General features: G+C 38.7%; 1 protein-coding gene across 1 annotated transcript in view; it reads right to left on the reverse strand.

Annotated features, from left to right (window-relative positions):
• Nucleotides 1-408: 408 nt before the first annotated feature.
• The window catches only part of GPR158 (G protein-coupled receptor 158), a 149,186-nt gene continuing 127,454 nt past the window's right edge, over nt 409-22,140 (reverse strand). Inside the window, exons 8-11 of the mRNA XM_014053058.2 lie at nt 16,488-16,626; nt 14,803-14,908; nt 12,228-12,374; nt 409-8,858 (exon numbers count right to left, since the gene is read on the reverse strand). Of these exons, the coding sequence (XP_013908533.2) occupies nt 7,398-8,858; nt 12,228-12,374; nt 14,803-14,908; nt 16,488-16,626 (1,853 nt within the window). The 3' untranslated portion in view covers nt 409-7,397. The remainder of the gene's footprint in view (nt 8,859-12,227; nt 12,375-14,802; nt 14,909-16,487; nt 16,627-22,140) is intronic.

Consider the following 22,140-nt stretch of genomic DNA (forward strand, 5'->3'; position numbering starts at 1 on the left):
ATAAATAAATGGGCAACACCGGATTTTCAGCTAGTAGTCAATAAAACTCAATTGTTCACATAGACTACATGTTCAATTCCTCCAGTGCATCTTGGCAATGGAAAAAAGCTATCACAACCTCTTTCTTTTCATATAAATGTGTTTTATTGCAGAGACATTATATTTACATGCTGGGATACATTACTACATAAATATATCAAATAGTTCATAGTGGATGCTGTTGATTGCTAGATAACATTTTTTTTCCAGAAATACCACAGACTAAAGTGAACAGACATACAGCTTTACTTATTCTACAACTCTTAGTAGCTACAATAGTCAAAGTCAAAAGGCAGTGTTTTCTCAGGCCTATCTGTCATCATTGTGCATGCAAAGAAGTGAAGGAGAACAGCAAATATAAAACCAATGTTTTGTTTTTTTTAAGATTCATAATGACACCAAAGCAGACAATGGGAAACTTACTTTTCTACTTTAAATCATGTACCTCTTGCATAAAATATACAGGTCTAATAAGATTGATATAAATCTATGCTTTTAGAAACCATGTCTTCAAAACAAGAAATGCAGTCTGCTCATGCATTTTCAGAAAGGCAACTTAGCAAATGTAGTAAATGATTATATGTGCTCTATACAAATCAGCTGAAAAACACCTTGTCTCCAGAGCTGCATCTGCCTTGACAGAAAATCTGTGGAACTCCAGAAAGGTCGGTGGGTAGGGAGACAACTAAGCCACTAACTAAGAGATGCTGGTGGAGAAGAATCTGTGGATAATGGGTTATTGAGTAGGATAATTTAGGTTTGCCAGAAGATATCAATGCTTCTAATAGGCTTGTAACAATGCACAATATTATTAAGTCTGTACGTTTGGTTTGGTTTTCTTTTGCTTTCTAATGTGCTTATAAATTTAAGTACTCCTAGCTGCATCACAATGATCGTATGACGCAGAGCTTCGTTTTTCAGAGATTTCTGCAGTCAGCTTGAGTAAACCAACCCCATGCTAATAGATGGTTTGATTAAAGTGGCACAAGCTTATTTAAGTGCCAGAAGAGAAAGTAGGCATATCAGAATCTGCCCTTGCGTTCCTCTCCACTATCACTTTCAGCCTCAACTTTTATGTAAGCAGGTCAAACTGGAGCAGATAAGAAGCAACAGCCTGTCATGACTTTCAATTGATAATTAATTTCATAAGATTAAACACTAATATTAGTATTTCCTTGAAATGTCACAAATCAAGACATTTACTAAGACATACAAGTATTTAAAGTCTATTTGCCATTCCAGAGTCATTTGTTATCTTCAGTGGCACCTGTAGGACCTATGTCAATATCAGTAGTCTTTGACAGTGACAATCCTTGCAAAACTATCCCTCCCATTAAATTATTCTGAATCAAAAGTTGAATAAAAGTGTTACAGACAGGGTTTCAAAAATTGGACTATGCTTTGGGCCAGTCTCTAAATAATAATTAAAAAAAATGAACAGAAGTAATAAAGAATAGTTTAAAATTGTATTGAAATTCTAGAATTCTTAATTTATTTGTCATTTCAAAATAGAGCTTATTAATTAAGAACTCTATTATTTCTAACACTACTACTTTGGAATCTGATAGAAATATATGTATATTACTTGTTTCAACAACCATTGATTCCTTGATATCCTCAACACGATCAATGGACATAAATGCATTTATAAGTCACTTTAAAATCAAATGATCTTGAAGTGATTCCCTGGATTTAAGAATCAATAAAACTATCAGAAAGCAAAAAGATATGGTTGTGCATTCATATGTAAGTAGGTTCAATTTATACACTTTTATCTGTAACAAAGAATACATAATGATATTAGCAGCATATTACATATCAAAGAAACTCAATGCAATTAAACTGTAACTATGTTGTTTACTTTAGTGCAGTGTAGCTGCACAGAATCTACACAATCATAGGTAATCATGTTTATACTAGATACATTGGTGCAAACTAAAAATATTAAGGAAGAAAAAATATTTGAGGAAAGTGATCTTGCTTAAAATCTGGTTGTAATTGTAGATATTATAACTGGAATAGAGAAATGGGGCAAAGGATAAAAAACGGGATAAACAGAATTTCAAAATCAAGATAATGTTCTCACGATTGTTTGGTTTATGTCTCAAACTTCATAATTACTAGTCTGTCTCAGTGCTAAAACACATTGAGAATCAAATGTAAACTATAACATTCATGTTAGCAAACAGTAACATATTAAGAGGCCCTTAACATTCAATTAGCTTTTCACATAGGCACAATATTAAGCTAGTCCCTTCATTCTGGTAGTATCCATAGATGTGTACTACAAGCTACAACAATGCAAATAATATCATGACACACATTTGTTTCTCTGCAGACATCCTTGATAGAAACTATGCTTTTCATTACAACTCCGAAAAAGTTAGGTAATAGACATATTATTTAGTTTCCTTAGGTAATTTTTTCCTCCACCGAGAAAGCTGAATTTCTGTTACAATTAAAGAAAAAGTATTTCCTCCTACCTATTAAACTCCTTTATCTTCAGAAGATTTCATTTGGATTCTTGGACTTATATTTTCCTATATGATATATTTTATCTTTATGTTACCTTTTACTTTTCAAAATGTCAAAATGTTTTATTTTATAACATATATTTTTTTTAAAATTAAGAAAAATACTATTTCATTTTTTTAAAGGCTTCAGCTAGAGTTTTGAAAGGCAAAATATACACTCCTGAAGGCAAGTTGAATTGCACTGTTATTGTGGAAAATCTCCCCACCTGACATATTTCTGAACATTTCTTCTTGCTAATTTGTCCTCTGGTCTTTTGGCTGTGATTCTGAGCTCTTCACCAGTCTTACACAGAGCAATCAGCCCCCAGAAAATAGATTCCCTCCAGGTATCTTGGAATACAACCTGTAATCCAATATGGATATTGGATATTCTTGTGACCCAACATAGCTGGAAGGTGTTTGATTGTGGGAAGCAGATGTATACTAAAATGCACTTTTCTCTTATCCTTCTTCTCATTCTTAATCATGACTCAAGTATTAATTTTTTGTTGCCCTGTTACTCTCTTAGACTGTACTGTATTTCGTAGCTCATAGGAAAAACCTTTTGTCCAAAACAATACCTGCAAATTATTTATTATAATGAATGAATGTATTCATGCTAAGGGGTGAGGGTTCGCAAGAAAAAGCCAGAGTTTTGAGGTTTTATGAAGTTTTAGCCAAATTATTCACTATATTTCCCTGAATTGATTCCCTGGAATTTTTAAAAAGTTCTATCAGAACTTTATGGAAAAATAATTAAAGTGCATTTCTCTCATATAGCCCTAATCAGCATACCACTCCCCACACCACTCTAAAATCACATGAATGAGAGAAGAGAATGGGCTCACATGGATATTATGGGCAACCATTTATAGCAATAAATAACATAATTGACTATACATTTCAAAAATTCCAATCTGTTTCTGATATTGAAGCTTCAATTGTAATTGGAGCTTCACAAACCAAAATGATTTTCTTGTTTAAATTAAGTCCCTTTGAAATGAATGTTGTTGTTGTTGTTTTAATAATATTTGCCACTAGCTTGTTCTTAGGCAAGGCTAGGGTTTATTTCTTGCTCCAGTTGTTGAATTCCAACTCTCATCCAACATTGAGTATAGGTTAGAAATTATGTAACTTTATTGACCAATAATATCCAGAGTATTATGTCACAGATTATTATCCCTCTTCAATTCACATGAGCACATATGGAATATTCCAGTTATACAACAGAAGCTAAAATCATTGGGAGTATCAAGCATCTTATCTAAATTTGATTCTATAATTAGGGTTGCATTTATAACCAAAGTATCATATGATATGGCTTTTAGTCCTTTCTCTGTCCAAAACAGAATATGAATTTCTGTATAAATATATAAATAAATAAATATTCTGTTATGTGTAATCAGTAATTGTATAAGTGTGGACTATTCTTTACACAATCTTGCGCTGTGGTTTATCTTTGCCTGGCTGATGCATAATTTATTCTTGAGATAACATTCTATTCAAAATGTTAATTAGCTAGAAATTAGTAACATCTGTTTACACGATCATCTCCAGCTTTACCTTCTCATCAACATAAATAAAATAATACATATTGAATACAGTATGCACATTTTTATGCCAGAGCCAAGTAGGGGAGGGGGGGTGTTTGTGTCAATTGTTTCTGGCTATCTCCCATCCATGAAGTGTCCAAGAGTTGACCTGCTTAGCTTCAGCATTGGTACTGCATCATATGCTTTCAGATCACTCTCCCTTTCAAAGCAAGGATTAATGAGATGCAGCTTAAAAGCTAGTGTTGTTCACTGCATAGATTTGATTATTATTTCACATGATGTGAATGGGGGAATCATCATGACTGTTGCTTTAAGATATCCAAATCAACACTTGAGTCATAGGCAAACCAGTCACTGATACTTGAATGAAGGATAATATAAACTCTTCTCATTCCATGTAGCAACACTGAATAACAGGCAGCTGACTCCACCTTCAGCTCTGGTGATGGGACAGCATCTTCACACCTGAAGGCAAGAAATCAGTTGAAAGAAAGCAAGGCAGATAATGTGGCTCACTCCAAGGATCTGCCACTCAGGTCATCTGCCCCATTCTGCCTAATGGTAGAGCCGAATTTTATTGAAGTAGGTAAGAGGCAGAGTGCTCCTCTCACCTGTTCTTCTTTTCCCCTCTATTCTACAATGCTTTGTGCAAACAGCAAGTGATGGAACATCCCTGCACCATTAACTGATTCAACTTGATTCCTGTTTCATATCACACATAATGTTATCTCTTGGGACCTGAGCATTACGCAGAGTAATGATGATGCCATATCATGCATTCTATTACAAAGAAAAAGAAGCAAAAAGATAGCATTTCTAAAAAAAAATTACAACTCTCCCTTGATAATTATTTTTGTGAGGGAGCAAACCAGTTGCGGAGAAGAATCATGAGTTATTTAGTCAACGGGAGCTTAAACTTTGTTCCCTTATAGGCTAGGAATTCCTTGGTGGATTTCAATAAGATATTCATCAGAGTTCAATGAAGATGGGGTCTCCCCAGTTAAATGAAGGGATAAATAAAATGCCAAATGTGTAAAACAGGTTTTTGAAAACACGACAGCTGCATGTTTACATTTTTGGCTAGAATAAGTGGAAGTCTACAATGTAGTCTTGATGGGTTGCGTGTATTACTCTGAAAAATCTTCCACCTTGCAGGAATTCCTTTCCCATCCCCATTCAAACACATTCTTTAACTTTCCAATGTTCTCACTCTAAAGAAATCAAACCTGGTGATGCTCCCTCAGCTTGGGACACACGATTGAGTGCACAATTTTTAGCCAAGAAAGAAATTCAGCAGCAGAATTTTGTTCTTAAACTACACCACATACCATAAGGCAAAGCTGGGCTCCTCCTTACAACAGGAGAGTAAGAAGAGGCTGGGGGCTTTAAACAAGCAAAACTTACAATCTCCAGGATGGGACCTGGCAATCTTAGATTAAAGTGGGGTGTGCCAATAAGGTAGACTCTTCACTTTAAGTATACCTGAATATTAAAAGTGCTATAAAGTGACTAAAAATAAAGAATTACTTAAATGATGCAGATTAAGAAAACACTGCATCATCTGCTAATATACTTGGAAGTAAACCATACTGAATTCAGTAGGGTTTATTTCAAAGTAAACATGCATAAGACACATCTGTACAAGTTTGTGACAAGTGATGTAGTAATAGTGCATGTCGCTTAGTATTCCCCCCCCTACTTCCTCACTTTAGTTTAACAGTACAATAAGCATAATCATAACCATTTAGTCTCTCTTTCTAAAATGAATTTTGACAGCACTGAAGAGGAAAAAAAACTATTCACACTAATCAGAATATATTTTTCCAACCTCCCAATATTTCCTCTATGGTTTCAAATCAACATAGTGTAAGACACTAAAGCAAGATCATTAGGATTAAAGTCGTACTTTTGGAATGTTAAATAACTTTTTCCAATTTTCTAAAAAACAAAACAAAACCAGAAACATTATCCCTAGGTTTATTTTAGAATAGTGCCCTCATTTCTAAGCATCTAGCAGTAATAAATTAATTAGGATTGTGATTAGTCTGAAATGATAGCTACTGCTAGCATATATCATTTATGGACAAGTGCAAGACAAGAAACATATCTCATATAAAAACCCCTGAATTACTGCATAAAGTCATAACCAAAAATAACAATTAAAATAGCAAACCCCAATATAAATCATGACAAAAAGTGTTTTCTTAGAAGCTGCTAAGACCTTACGGGTGGGAGGTGAGGGGTTTGAAATAAACTAAGGTCTAGCATAGGGTATTTCATTTTTTGAAGACTGCAATTTTAGATATCTGCAGATTGCATAAATGTGTTGTGTCATATAATCATATCAAAGTTATTTGCAAACATTATACAAACTGGAATGCTTTAATATGAGACACAACCACATACATACGTCCATAAGAAAAACAGAGCCGTTATATAAAAATCTAATTAAGGGAATGCATTAAGTTAGCTGTGCCATTGAGGTTAAGGAGAGGAAAAATATAGTTTCTGGAATGGGTACGCAAGCTATCTCCAGATGTTAAAAAGTTAGATTTTTCTATAGCTGGTGCTCTCCAGATGTCTTGAACTCAGGCTGAACACATTGCTGTCTCAAAGAGCAGGACACTGCTCCCTATTTTCATGCATAACAGCTAACTGGATTGACAAATGTTTCTTTAACCCAGGTAGGAGATAGCTTCTTCCAATCAAGGCTATAAGGCATTCAAAAGAGGCTGCCCTATCATCACAGGGCACATTTCAACCCTCTTAATTTCCTAGTCAGCATCATCTCTTACCTTCCTTGGAGGGGCATTATGGAATTGAAGTCCAGCACATCTGGAGAGTTTCGGGTTTGGGAAGGCTAGTTTCAAGAGTTATCTGATTCTAGGCCTTTTGTGAGGGTTTTTTTTAAAAGTAGAGAAATTAATTTCTGCCCATGCTAAACCATTCGTAGCCTTAAGACTAGTGTAACGAATGTTAAGACATTCTTTTTGCCAACCCCACATATTTTACAAAAGAAAGATAGAAAGAAAAAAATTACTAAAGGCATATTTTTTTCCTTCATCTGAAATGTAAACTTGTTAGGGGCACAAAGGGGCTTCATGTCCTGAATTGCACTGACAACATTGTTGGCACTCAAGAACAAAGAAAATTGATTTTTGCTTAGTTCCTATGTGCATCTCTGGTGAAATGAGGCTTCTTTAGAATTTGAAGGTTGTACTAACTTTAGCCCCCCCACTCCTCCTCTCCCCTCCCCTCCTTCTGTGGCATCTCTTTTTCACAGTCTTTCTTCTTATTTCTGATGCACCTCTGTTTTATTTGAGCTTAAGTTGGTTGCATTTGATAAAGCTGTGTTTCTTTCTGCTTTTGGTAATTCTGGCCCCTCATACTCCCAAGGGCAGATTTCCACACGAGACATTAAAGGTTTCTGTGAATTATTAGTTGCCGATCTAGCAGGATTAGAAGGAAATGCATTTCCTGGTGGAGAGGAAGAGGCATGCTTTGTCTGAATTCCTAGTTTATTGGTGAAATCTTTCTCTGTGGCTTGAATGGTCGTTTTGTGGGGCATGCCCTTGGAATCTTCAGCACAAATACCCTCTGTATAATGTTTGCTACTAATATTTTCACTTTTTGTCCCAGAAACCCCTTGCAGAGTTTTGGGACTCCAATTTTCTCCTTCTTCCACCTCATGTTCTTCTTGAATCTCCCAAGGAGTCACGTCCCCTTTCTCAGTGTTCTTTTGAAGGGGTATCTGGTACTCTTCAGTAGTCTTAGGTTGAGGCTGGCCCTTTGTTTGAGAAGGGTGGAGAGTCTCTGAGTCAGAGGAAGCAATAGAGACATGCTTTTGAGTTTTAGAATCAGAAAGTCCAATCTCTGGAGTCTGGTCATATATTTCCCAAGGGCAAATTTCTTCTATGTCAATACTTGTCTTCAGCAGGCATTTGCCAGCCCCTGCATCGAGAATGGACTTTTGTTGTTTCATTATCCCAGATTTATGAGGCTTCTTTGACTCTTCAGCTTGGGTTGAATTTCTTCGATAGGAATCTTTATGGTCAGCCTTTTCAGAGCTGGAGTGCTTTTTGCTGACCTCTTTGCTCTTTGGTTGAGACTTGTGAGACTTGACACTTTCTTCGTTTTGCGTTTTCTCTCCTAACCCCACAGTTTTCTCTTTGGCACCGGCAATAACACTAAGTGATTTCTGTAACACAGACGTTCTTGGATGGAGAGGTTTCTTATCTGCACTTAAGTTGTGAGCACTCATAGATTTGCACACCAAGGGGACATTTTCGGTAGACACAGCTTCAGTTTTTTCTATAGGTTTTTGGGTTGCTTTGTTTTCAGAAAGACAATCCAATAATGATGTCTCTGCAATTGAAATAACCTCCCCACTTTCTGTGGTTAAGCTATTTGACTCTTCAGTTGGGTCTCGGACATGGTCATATGTGCTGTGGGACTTTTTTAAGGAGAAAACTCTGTTTCTCAAAGAGTCCTCTTTTGGTTTGATGTGTCCACTACAATCTGGTGGATTTTTCCTTGCCATGGCAATGCTTTTGGAACTCCCATGTTCCAGAAAATCCTTTTCTTCCCGTGAACATTGCCTAGTGACAGTCTCAGGAATTTCAGTAATTCGTCTCATGATTGAGCGACCCAAACCTTTTTTTGAGCATCTCTTTTTCTGGAGGTGTGGATTGTTGGTGATCATTTTTTTCCTTTTATAGATCTCCAACTGGGCATACAATTTCTTCAATTCATCCTGCAAAGTAAGGGACAAAAAGAATAAGGATCATATATATTCTGAAGAAGTTGGCCTAGAATGGAACAGGGAGAAGTCAACCACAAATCCATTTGTAAAATATCTTCATCTATCAATTGGCATAAGATGCTTAGGATCATTTAAGCAGGCAGCATGTAAATAATTGCATTAAATCAATAAGTAAAGTCAGTATAATTTCCCATGATGGTGCAGTGGTTAGAATGCAGTATTGCAGGCTAATTCTGCATTCCCTTAATCCCGTGATGGCCAATTTATGGCATGCATGCTGGTCATGGCATGCAGAGCCCTCTCTGTGGGCACGTGTCCATGCAGACACCCCAGTCCAGCTTCAATTGTGTTTCTCCATCACATTTCACTCAATCAATTCCAACTTCTTGTGAAAGAAAAAGCTATCACAAAGTTGCAATTGATTGAGTGAACTTTTTTACTTGTGCGCTTCACAAGGGGGGAGATGGGGGTCCCCTCCCCTTGAAGCTCATTATAACGTGGAGCCACGATGCAACCCTGTGTCAGCTCTGCTCAGCAAAAGAAACCCCAATTTCTTTTCATGCAGAGCTGCCTGTGTTGGGATGCCCCACTTCCCCGCCAGCTAACTGAGCTTCAGCGAGCTGCTCCTGGGCTCATCGGCCTATGGATGTCAGATTCCCACCACCCAGCACCAGTTCAGAGGTTCCTTCCCTCTCAGGGGGGAGATAGAGAGAGAAAAACAGAGGGAGGCAGAGAGAGAGAGAGGGGGGAGGGGAGGGAGGGAGGGAGGGAAAGATAAATGATATTACAAAAGTAAATATGTCGGGAAAATAGCAATAGCAATAGCAGTTAGACTTATATACCACTTCATAGGGCTTTCAGCCTTCTCTAAGTGGTTTACAGAGTCAGCATATTGCCCCCAACAACAATCCAGATCCTCATTTTGCCCACCTCGGAAGGATGAAAGGCTCAGTCAACCCTGAGCCAGTGAGATTTGAACAGCCAAACTGCAGAACTGCAGTCAGCTGAAGTAGCCTGCAGTGCTGCATTTAACCACTGAGCCACCTCGGGAAAATATACTGACTTTGTAAATCACTTAGAGCAGGGGTGTCAAACTGGTGGGTGGCTGGTGTGTGATGTGCAGATCACAGCCACCCAGCTCTGTGAAAGGAAAAATGTCGTGATACGTCATGTGATGGCAATGTGACACTTCAAGTGTGACACCCGTGGCTTAGAGAGTTCTAAGTTCTAAAGCACTATGAAATGGCACAGAAGTTCTATTGCTACAATCCATGTGAGTGAAAATATGTGTGGAGAAGACTCCTAGACTCCTACCATTAAGTGAATTCTTAAAAATAAAATAGTAACCTAGATTCTGTGGTCATTACTTTACAATTGTCAACCAGAGTTTCACAAATAATGTAGAATATTATTATTTGCTATCAACATTTATCACTATCAACTTATCCGTTTGCATAAAATAAACAGTTGGTCTCAATCTTAATTCATATTCTATGTATCAATTTCCTTGGTTTGAAACTGATTTGGATTTCTGTAGTGCCTATCAAAATACAGGAGATCATCTGTTCTGAAAAAAAAGGAAGTGAAAAACTGAATTCAGTCTTTCGTTCAGATTCTCCCTTCCTGAATAAAATAATCAGCAGAATTATGTACAGCCTGTTTCCTCATTTATATACAGTATGATTTTTCTTATAAAACTGGGATGACTTATAGAGAACAGGTACCATGATCCTAAAGCTTTTGAATACACAGAAAACATTATCATATATAGATTTGCACATATTAAGAATCAACTCTAAACCACTTTGATCTCACACCTTCAACTGGGTTGGAGGGCCAAATTGATTTATTTCTGCCTCTATGTCAGTTTATTTGAAACCAATGCCATTTACCTCTTGAATTACTGTGGATCTGCAGAACATATGAGCAGTTTGTTTGCCCATGATGGGAAGTATTGCCTCATTCTGTTTCCTAGGCCTTGTAGCATCTCATTCCTGATGAGTGTCTATAGACATTGTTTATAATTTATCTGCTTTTCTCTTCATACCAGCCATATACCAACAAACAATTAATATTTGCTTGTCCCTATAGTTAGAGTATTGTGGGGGGGGGGGGGGATTGAATGTCTTTATAGCTGCAAGACGCTTTTAGATGTAGTAAGAGTAGCAGCTTTGCAGCCAGGAGTTTCCTCTTATAATAATCATTCAGATTTTGAGAGGAGCAAACCAAAAATGCACCCAGTGTAAAGACTGCAAGGAGGTCCTAACAAATTATTTCTCCTTTGTATGTACTGGAGATAAAGGAAATTTTGATAGGAAAGGCAGGAGCTGCCTCAAGATAGGGAATTAGTTGAGTGGCATTGTTTGCAACTCTCTATTGATCAGCTGGAGAGAATACAATGCTTTTTATTTGTTCTCAAGATTTTTAGGTTGGCAGAAGTGAAGACGATTGAAAGTTGGCCTCAAATAACTTTTTGAAGGATTGACAACTGAAACACTTACTGATTAAAAGAACTTAATGGTGCCAATAGTGAGTTGAATGTCAATGCACAATTAGTAACTCCTAAATCAGAGATAACCCAGACATCATCAGATATCATGAAATCACAATCCCTAATGTTCATCCCAAGCAAAGCTTAAGGATGACCCAGTTCTTTCTTCCCCACAGTAACTGTAAAATTTCAGTGACTCATGAAACAATGCCACGGTAGCGCAGTGGTTAGAGTGCAGTACTGCAGCCTACTTCTGCTGATCGCTGACTGACTGCAGCTTGGCAGCTCAAATCTCATCAGGCTCATGGTTGACTCAGGCTTCCATCCTTCTGAGGTGGATAAAACGAGGACCCAGATTGTTGGAAGCAATAGGCTGACTCTGTAAAAAAGTCGCTTAGAGAGGGCTGCAAAGCACGGTAAAGCAGTATACAAGTATAAGTATTATTACTATTGCCATGTTACTAAGTTGTTTTTAAGGCTCCCCAATTAAGAATTCTACTTGGCTCCCTCTTTTTCATTAGTGAAAGACTAATTTTTGAGAGGAGACTCTGATTGACAATATATAAAGGATTTCAATCAAATCTCAGTCCATGGCAGTTCGAGTTGCTTATTCCATAGAGTTGCAACTATTTGTCTATTATTTCATTCCTTTCTATTAAGGTATGGAAGGCTGGGGAGGCTATAACATAAGCATTCTATGCAGTCAAAAATATGATACATAATAATGTTTATAGTTAATTTGGGAGATAGATAGATTTTATGAGAACTAACGTATCCAGAATTTTATCTATATTAAGTTGAAGACTCTTCTGAAAAGTTTTTATTTTTATTTTTACAAAAATCATGTAATTTACTAAATTGGAAAGTACCCTAATGTCTTCTGGATCCAAACTATGTTCACTCCATGCTGAATTGATACTGCTATTCAGATAAGATCCAGATCTTCCCATGTCGAGCTCATCTTCATAGACCTCAGTAGCCAAATCATCTCGTGGATTGTTGTTTGAATGGGAAAACTGTAAAAATACATTAAGTTTTTGATAAATGAATATAAGGATGTGTAAGAATAAGAAAGAAATCAAGGAATGTGCAACTGTTCCGCCACCCAACCTCACTTTCATTTGGGGAAAAAAATTGTAAGGCACACTTTGACATTTAAAAACTTAATGTTAGGCAGTTTCCTAATTAAATGAAGATTAGTTGCTGGATATCAATCTGTTGGGATATCAAAGTACATGTTATCAGGCAAATGAAAGATTGGAGCTTCTAGTATTGCAAAGGTGTTTGGACAGGGACACATTAGATTCCATAGAGTCCTCTAATTACAACCACTCATTAAATAACTGTTAAAAGTTATGACAGCACCGAATGAGGGGGACCTATAACCATTGCCTATAACCATTGCAGCATCCCCCATGATTGCAAGAACATGATCTGGGTTCTTAGCAAACAGCCAGAATTCACATGATTGTGAATTCCAATGTTCTCTGCTGGCTTCCCATAAGCAAAGTCAATGTGGAAACTAGAAGGAAATTTGAAGTCACCCGGCTTCTGCTGCTTTTTAATCTGCCTGTATTCTATAGTGCCAGCTATAGAATCCCCCCTCCCATGATACATGGTCTGTAATATCTGTCTTGAGTGCACTAGTCTGTGCTTTAGTGACTGCCTATAGCAACCCCTACTGCCCTGTGGTATCTACACATTCACCCATGCTCCAAAGCATCTGACCACATTCACTCATACACCCATTTATGCACCCACTCTCCAGTGGCACTCAAAATCCCCATACACTTTGGAGCCCAGTGCACCAGCCTGTCCCTTCATGCCATCCATGCACCCATCTCTGCTCTGGAGGATCTATCTATAATACCTTCCCTAACCCCTAAGGATCAGAGGGGACTACTGTCTGGGACTGATGCCTCTTCAATTCAGTTCAGTTCAGTTTCAGTTTATTGGTCTTGTATGCCGCCCACTCCCGAAGGACTCCGGGTGGCTTACAATAAACAAGGGAAGGGGATAAATAGACAAAACAACAATTTAAAATACACAACATTCATAGTTACCGTGGGGCTGGATACTTCAACAGCCCCCCGGCCTGCTGGAGCAGCCAGAACTTAGTGGCTTTGCGGAAGGCCGGGAGAGTAGTAAGGGTCCGGATCTCCACGGGGAGCTCATTCCAGAGGGCTGGAGCTGCAACAGAGAAGGCTCTACCCCGGGGAGTCACCAGTCGACATTGGCTGGCAGATGGGATCCGGAGAAGGCCTAGTCTGTGCGATCGGATCGGTCTATGGGAGGTAATTGGCAGGAGGCGGTCTCTCAGGTACCCAGGTCCGATGCCATGTAGGGCTTTATAAGTAATGACTAGCACCTTGAAGCGAAACCAGAGACTAATGGGTAGCCAGTGCAGCTTGCGGAGGATAGGTGTAATGTGGGTGTACCTGGGTGTACCCACAATCGCTCGCGCGGCTGCGTTTTGGACTAGCTGAAGTCTTTGAACACTCTTCAAGGGCAGCCCCATGTAGAGTGCGTTACAGTAATCCAGTCTTGAGGTCACGAGGGCGTGAGTGACTATCTGAAGGGCCTCCCGATCCAGGTAGGGTCGCAATTGGTGCACCAGGCGAACCTGGGCAAAGGTCCCCCTGGTCACATCCGACAAATGGTGTTCTAAAGTCAGCTGTGGATCCAAGAGGATTCCCAAATTGTGAACCCTCTCTGAGGGGCGGATAATTTCACCCCCCAGCCTGAGAGATGGAATACTTGGCCAATCTTTGGGAGGGAACATCAATAGCCACTCGGTCTTGTCGGGATTGAGTGCAAGCTTGTTCATACCCATCCAGACCCTGACAGCCTCCAGGCACTGGCACATCACTTCTACCGCTTCACTGAGTTGGCACGGGGCGGACAGATACAACTGCGTATCGTCCGCATATTGATGGTATTTAATCCCGTGCCGGTGTATGATCTCACCCAGTGGCTTCATGTAGATGTTAAATAGGAGGAGGGACAGGACCGAACCCTGCGGCACCCCATAATTGAGGGGCCTTGGGGTCGACCTCTGCCCTCTGACCAACACTGACTATGACCTGTCCGAGAGGTAGGAGGAGAACCACCGAAGGATGGTGCCTCCCACTCCCACCTCCTGCAACCGTCGCAGAAGGATACCATGGTCGATGGTATCGAAGGCCGCTGAGGGGTCAAGGAGCACAAGGATAGAGGGGTGACCCCTATCCCTGGCTCGCCAGAGATCATCAATCAGCGCGACCAAAGCAGTTTCCGTGCTGTAACCAGGCCTGAAACATTAACAAGCAGGACTGCAGAATATTCATCTCTAAGCAAGGTGATCACATGACATCTGTTTTTATATACATAGTAAGTATATATGTAGTTACTATAGCATCCATGTGCCTTCAGATCTGGCAAAATAAAAGTGTAAAGGAAAAATACCTTTGGAATCAGAAGTAACCCAACGGTGACTGTCACAGTCAAATGTGTGTGCGCAAAGAATAGCATCAGCATCCAATCAGACTGGAGTCTTGAAGCAAGACTGAACCTGCAAATCAACATTTAAATATAAGTACTAAATACACTTTTCCCCACATCCTTTGTCATATGGATTTTTTTAAAAAAAAATTCTGAATGATGCTTATAAGAAAAAAAAATGTGAATATAAAGATACCAGCCTTGCATTGTTCTATTTAACATGGAGGTTGTGTGTCAATTTCTTAGCACACATACTCACTTCTCCATTGTGCTGTATTGTGTCAGAGTGGAAACATGCCCAAAAGTATTGTGTGCATTGTGTGCATTTGGCCCATTGTTGCCATGGAAAAAAGGTATAGTATGATAGGAATTTTCTGTATTTAATATCATACTTATTGGGTGAAGCTGATTATTTTAATACAGCTTCAAACCTAGGTTTATTTAAGATGGTAGAATTTGATGGGAGAGAAGAATACTTTTGTTAGTTCTGCTCATGCGCAATGTGCCCCTGGGACATCTGCCCATTATAAGATTATATAAAGGTATATTGTGTCACAGTAGCTGTGATTTCATGACTGCATACAATGATGCAAAGGGGGAAACCTTTAGCTAATGTGACTTCTGGCATTCCAGATAGTTCTCAACTCAACATAAAGTGAACTTGGATATGTTGCATTTTCAGTGAAGGGCAGGGTTTATGCACTGTAGTAGTCTTAGATTCATCATTGTTCCTTAATGCTCAGGTATCTATACTCAACTATACTCAATATTTTTTCTCCCATCAAATTACTTCTCTTTGAAAATGTGGATCATAGCTATCCTAAACTTATGACCACAATTGGGACCAGAATTTTGATTGCTAAGCAAGTCGACCATCAAGCAAATCACATCTGATTTTATGATCTTTTTTTGCCTTGGTTTCAAATTGACTGCAAATCATTGCAGTTGTTAAATAAATCACATTTTGTTAAATGGTTCTGGCTTTCCCAGTTGACTTTGCTCATCAGAAGTCACTGGAATCTTAGAATGCTGCAGATGTCATAAACACATGCTGGTTGCCAAGAAACCAAATTTTTGAGACAAGTAATGGGACAAGTAATGGGAGCTCACTCCGTTACACAGCGCTAGGGATTCAAATCGCCGAACTGCCGACTTTTCTGATCGACAAGCTCAGCGTCTGAGCCACTGAGCCACCACGTCCCTCTCTGACCTACATTACGATTAGAATAGTACAACACATTTAATATAATGTAGCCTTAAAGATAATGTAAATGGCATAAAATATTACAGTTACATTGTAAATATAATGTGTCAATTGCATTGGTTTTGAATGCATTTTGGGTCCAATTTATATTACACAGCACATGATAAACGGATGATCTATCTCACATGAACTTCTACATTATTTTCAGATCTTGCCAGGCAAAGATGTGCGGTGATGAAAAGTGAAGAGATGAAAAAAAGCTGTTTGCAGAAGTAATAGGCAGGCATTGTACAATTTGCATCCATTTGAGGCTATTTGTAAAGCTTTTCTTAATTTGTCTGGAGAGAAGGGCTTTTGTTGTGGCCTTCTGACATGCATCTCAACCCAGTTAATTGTTTTAGATTGCATACTAAGAACTTCAAAATAAACAGTGTGGGTCACTTGCCTAATTATATGGAATATAGCAGAGATAATGAGCTCAATGTGAACTGCAGCAGCCATATAACGTGGCTCGTGAAACGCCGAGGGTACTGTCCGCACTGCATAGCAGAGATAAACGCTCCATAAGAGAAATAAAAATTCAGCTGAAAAAGAAACAAATGTTTCCATTAGTATTTGTGGAGGGACAATTTAAAATGATGATCCCATCCTCGCTCTCTGTTTAGAAACATGCACATACTCTTTCTGGCATCAGAAGGATATATCCATCACATAATGCTACTTTGCTTCTTATTTAATCTTCAACCATCTGATAAATGCAGTTTTACATATTAGACACAGCCACAATATTTATTTCAATAGAAACATGTTGGTTCCTAAATGGAAGATGATATTTACTTTCTTCTCTGAGCAACAAAGAAATTTAAAAGGGATACATTTGGTTTGGTAGTCTACACCAGTGACTTGTGGTGAGGTTTATTACTGGCAAGGCAGCAATTTTTTTAGACTTGTGGACTTCAACTCCCAGAATTCCACAGCCAGGCATGCTCAGTTCCGATTTAAAGCGACAGCTTTGTTTTTCTCCTTTGCTAAATAAGTTTCCTTCTTTCTTTTTCTTCTCCCTTCCCCTCCTTCCTCCCTCTCTCCTTCACTCCCCCTCTCTCAAACACACACACACACACACACACACACACACACACACACACACACACACACTTGCACCAGGATTCAGAAAATTTAGGTTTTCCTCCTCAGCCCATGTTAGTAATACCACTAGCAGCATTTTGGCTGGCAGGTGTAAGTAGAAGTGGAAATTCATTCTACTGAAAACATTGTTTTTGCTTATGATTGGATAATTAAAATTTCAGAAGACCCAAAGGCATAGTATTAGAGTGTTACATAGTGCATAAACTAAAGAACTGTCTCAATATGCTCCCTCCCCCCTCTCTCAAACACACACGCGCGCACACACACACACACACACACACACAAAGTTGCACCAGGAGGATGAAGTTTGAATTCCTCCCCCTCCCTCCAACCCACATGTACCTTTTCCAGCTGTTTCAGAGAGGATTTCAACTCTGCTCTTGCCTGCCATCATGAAAAGAAAAAAATGTAAAAGGAAAAAGGCAAGAGCTGAGGTCAGGCTGAGCTAGTTGCTGCCAGAGTCACAGTGGATGATTCTGCTTAAGTGTTTAAAAAAGCCTCTAAAAAAGCGCTCTCTACAGGAGGAGGCAGGAGAACAACATGCCTCATCTACGTCAGGAATTTTTTGGCTTTTAACCCTTGCTTAACTCTGCTTGAGTGATCATAAAAAGTTAGACTAGATGAGGCACGTCGTTCTCCTGCCTCCTTCTGTAGAGGGCACTTTTTTAGAGGCTTTTTTAAACAGTTAAGCACTAAGCAGAGTCATCCATTGTGACTCTGGCAGCAACTAGCTCAGCCTGACCTCAGCTCTTGCCTTTTTCCTTTTACATTTTTTTTTCTTTTCATGATGACAGTGGTGAGGCTCTGCCTCCCCTGACTGCACGTCCCTGGTTTACAAAAACCTTTGTATGATTCTAAAATTCTGTGTAGGTCCAAATTTTTTTTGATGGAACAATATGTGTTCTATATTGGCCATAGAATAAGCAATTCATTTTTTCACAACCAGCAGGGGTTTGTCCTATTAATGCCAACTGTTTATAATAGCTATAGTATTATAGATACTAGATATACTAGATACTAGATATAGATATAGTATTGCACATGAATGCCCACAATGAATAAGTATTTAAATACAAGAATGGTTTATTCATTAAGCATTGTGGTGCGCTGGATCTAAATTACAAAAAATGTTTCAAAGCATGCAAGAGAGAAAGAAGAATTGTTTTAAGATATTGCAGATAGGTGCTACACTTCTGTTCCCGTATGCTCCAAAAGCATATTTTGGAGACTGAAACTGAAGCACTGCTCAGCTCTATTTATTTTTGCTTCATTTTAAAGAGGAAAGATTTAATTTCTTTGCTTTAAAAGCACCCAAAGTAGCTTCCAAAAAAAAATGCATCAGAAAACCAATTAGTCTGATAAGGCAAATAAAAGTCACAGCCGAAACCCAGTAAAAGGAAAAACATATTAAAATAAAACTAATCCTGCTCTCTAAAAGTCTTCAGTAACAGAAAACATTATTACATTTCAATAACCGCCCAGGAGGGAGAAAGCCATATGCAAGAAAGGAAGCTCCATAGAGACTTAGATTATGAACTTTTTTATTATGTCCTATAAAGAGGGGTAGAGTTATTAAAAGCAAAACCAAATTAAACTGAGTGTCGCAGGAGAAAAAGCTAAAAAAAGACAAACAAACAGCCCTCTATCCACTTCAGTTTCTCTACTAGCGTTTGGCTGAATCTGCTATCCCTCTATCCAAAAGCCAAGATCCTGTTTGAAAAAGATGGCGGACCTATATACAGTATTAGCTCAACACATCAAGAAGAGGTCCCCCCCCCCCTAAATAATTAATTAGACTTTTGTTTTTGTAAGTCAGCATTTGTAAGTGAAAGACGAAATGTGGTCTATATTGCCATGGGAGCAATAATAAGGGTACACATTTTCATAGAAGATACAAAGCAAAGGAGTCCTAGCTTCTTTTGACAAATACATACACAGATGTCCAGGAGAAGTCATGTATGTAGCAATGAGATGTATGCTAAAAGATAATTATTATACATGCTAGCTTAACTAGTTAGGAAATTGATCCTGCAGTAGAGTTGTTCATGTTGCTTGACATGAAGATACATATGTTCTGACCTGGGCTTTCCCAGCAGCATAAGGAAGAGCCGAGGTGGTGCAGTGGTTAGGGTGCAGTACTGCAGGCCACTTCAGCTGACTGTTATCTGTAGTTCAGCGGTTCTAATCTCACCGGCTCAAGGTTGACTCAGCCTTCCATCCTTCCGAGGTGGGTGAAATGAGGACCCAGACTGTGGGAGTGATATGCTGACTCTGTAAACCGCTTAGAGAGGGCTGAAAGCCCTATGAAGCGGTATATAAGTCTAACTGCTATTGCTATTGCTATGAAGCCAAGTCCTCGTCCCCAGAAACCCCTTTAATTTACAGTGAATCCCTCCCCATCAAAGTCTTTCCTCTCCCACAGTCTTTCAAAATAGTTCACAATTACCGACCTGTATCAAGCTTGGAGAGTGGCGAGGTCAATATCTTTCAGACACCACAATACTTGGCAAGAATGCAGGAATGAACTAATTGCCTCTTGCAAACACTCCTCCCCTTTCGCTCCTCTTTTATTCCCTACGGGAGGGGCCATTCACCATCCACCTGTGGCCTTACTTCCAAGTTAACCCTTGTTCCTTAGCTGTTCTTTTCGTCTGGCAACTCTGTGGATATGCACGCTGGGAATAGGCTCCAGCTGTTCATCTGTCTCACTGATGTCTGACTCTGAAGGCAGCTAATAACTGTCAAACAGCCCTGGCCCCATCTCTGCCTCCAACGCAGAGCACTCGTCAGAGCCTTCCCCAGATTCCAGGACTGGCCCATGTTCCTCCCCAACTTCCTCACTGTCTGAATCTGCTGTCAGCTCCGTTGACTGCTGGAGGGCCAAAGCAACACATAATTATTAAATGGCAAAGAAAGTGAAGAAGTACAATATAATTTAGCTAAAAAAGAAAGATTTATCATTACCCTGAAGATCCTTTGCTTGCAAAAATGCAACTGTCTGAATTCCTGCATAACTCTGCTACCAAGAAAAGTATAATAATTTGTCATTGCTTCTTGTCAATAATACAATCTTAGAATATTTTTTAAAAGGTACAATTAAGATATTAAGCAATTCAATTTTACCAATCTGCAGAACAAAAATCAGATTTCCCTCGAGACAAACATGAGAATTTTGTGGTCCTTTGAAATTGAAAATTCCCCACGACAATTTGGAATGACAATGATTATCATGCTAAAATTTTCACTTCCTCTTCTGTGTCTCCTTTTTTCTCTGACTTTGCTCACATCTCCAGTGGGAGATGACTAAGCCTCCTTAGGCCAACACCATCTTTTGAGATCAGTGATGCATGTAACTTATGGCAAACATGCTTGCGAGGAAAAATATGCAATATTTTCTTCCCTACTGAAGCTCCCTTACATTGCTTCTTGTCAATAAATGGGTGTCTGTCTGTCTGTCTGTCTGTCTGTCTGTCTGTCTGTGTGTGTGTGTGTGTGTTCAACATTGAAGCTATCTCAGGATAAAAGAAATCTCTTTTCATACTAATCCATTCTTGTCAATCCTGGAAACCTGTCTTTGGGCCAGATTCAAATTAGCATTTGCAGAATCAAAATATCAAATATGACATTTTAAGAAGTGGAACATCAAGGAGTAGCCTCAATCACTCTACATGGGGGGACCACACTAAAAATATAATTCAATATTTGAAATTAGGCTTGTAGAAATATTTGCATTTGATTCCAAAAGTCCTCTTCAGAACAAATGGCTGTGTCAATATATCGCCTCTATGCCATTCTTTAAAGAGGTTGCAATTTTGCCCAGGATTACTTGGCAGAGGTGATCTGTGCAATTCAAGAAAATGAGATGATTGCTTTAAAGAACTGTGAGTGGGGCTAGATTCATGCTCTTGGTTTTGTAACACTTCCTTTTCTAAATTATTTCTTCTTGACACTTCATGGTCAAAGCAGCAGAAGAGACAAGAAATCAGTCTGGAACTTAAGAAGAATAACAAAGCTTAACTATGTTAAGCTTAACCATGTCACCATTATTACCTCTGCTACAGAAAAATCCTACTTCTAGATCTCAACAGATGGCAATGTTTAATTGAAGGAGCTTGGTACCAATCCTACACATGAAATCAGCCAGGCAGATGTCATGGGAAGCAGAGAAACATATCACGTCAAGTAACCAGACTATAATGAAGTCTATGGACTTCATATCTTATGTGCAAAAACAGCTGTTCTAGTGTTGTTGGAAGCATTGGAACTCAAAGCAGAATGTTTTAAATTTGAAATAAACTTATTTTGAGGCTGAACATCATGTGTTTCACACACAAGAGAGGTTTGCTGGGATGCTTCCAGTTCCAAGTGGTTCAGACCTGAAATATTTGCATACTACTAGTTTTCTACATAATAGTTTTCTATTCTGTAGCCTTCTGAATTAGCTTCCATGATCATTAGTTCAACTACATTGCATTACTCAAGAAAAGATAGTTTAATCTACGTAGTCATTTAGCTAAAGAGTCAATACAAGTGCTTGCTAGCAAAAGTTGTATTAATCTTATTTATTTATTTACTGGGTTTGTATGATGCCAATCAACTGATATCTCTGAGTGGCTTAAAATGTGTAGAACTATAAAATAAAATAAAAATAACACAATAACCATAATAAGAATAAAGCAAAAATAAGGTGTAATAAAAATAAATGGATAAAAGGAAGAAGGAAAATTAATCATAGCTCTGGAAAAATCACTTAACAAAAAAGAAATTCCCAAGCCAGAGGGATGCACCTGTTGGATCCCAAAGTCTTACTGAAACAACCATGTATCATTGGCTTTGCAGAAACCAAAAAATGTTGGGGGCAGTCTGATCTGATCTCCAGAAAGATACTATTCCAGAGAACGGTGATAGACATGGCTTGCTCCCAAGGTTCTGATAGATGATATTACATAAGG

The sequence above is a fragment of the Thamnophis sirtalis genome, unplaced genomic scaffold (assembly GCF_051295495.1).
Source record: "Thamnophis sirtalis isolate CommonGarterSnake01/CBP01778 unplaced genomic scaffold, rThaSir2_p1.2 scaffold_4, whole genome shotgun sequence".
Taxonomy (NCBI): Eukaryota; Metazoa; Chordata; class Lepidosauria; order Squamata; family Natricidae; genus Thamnophis; species Thamnophis sirtalis.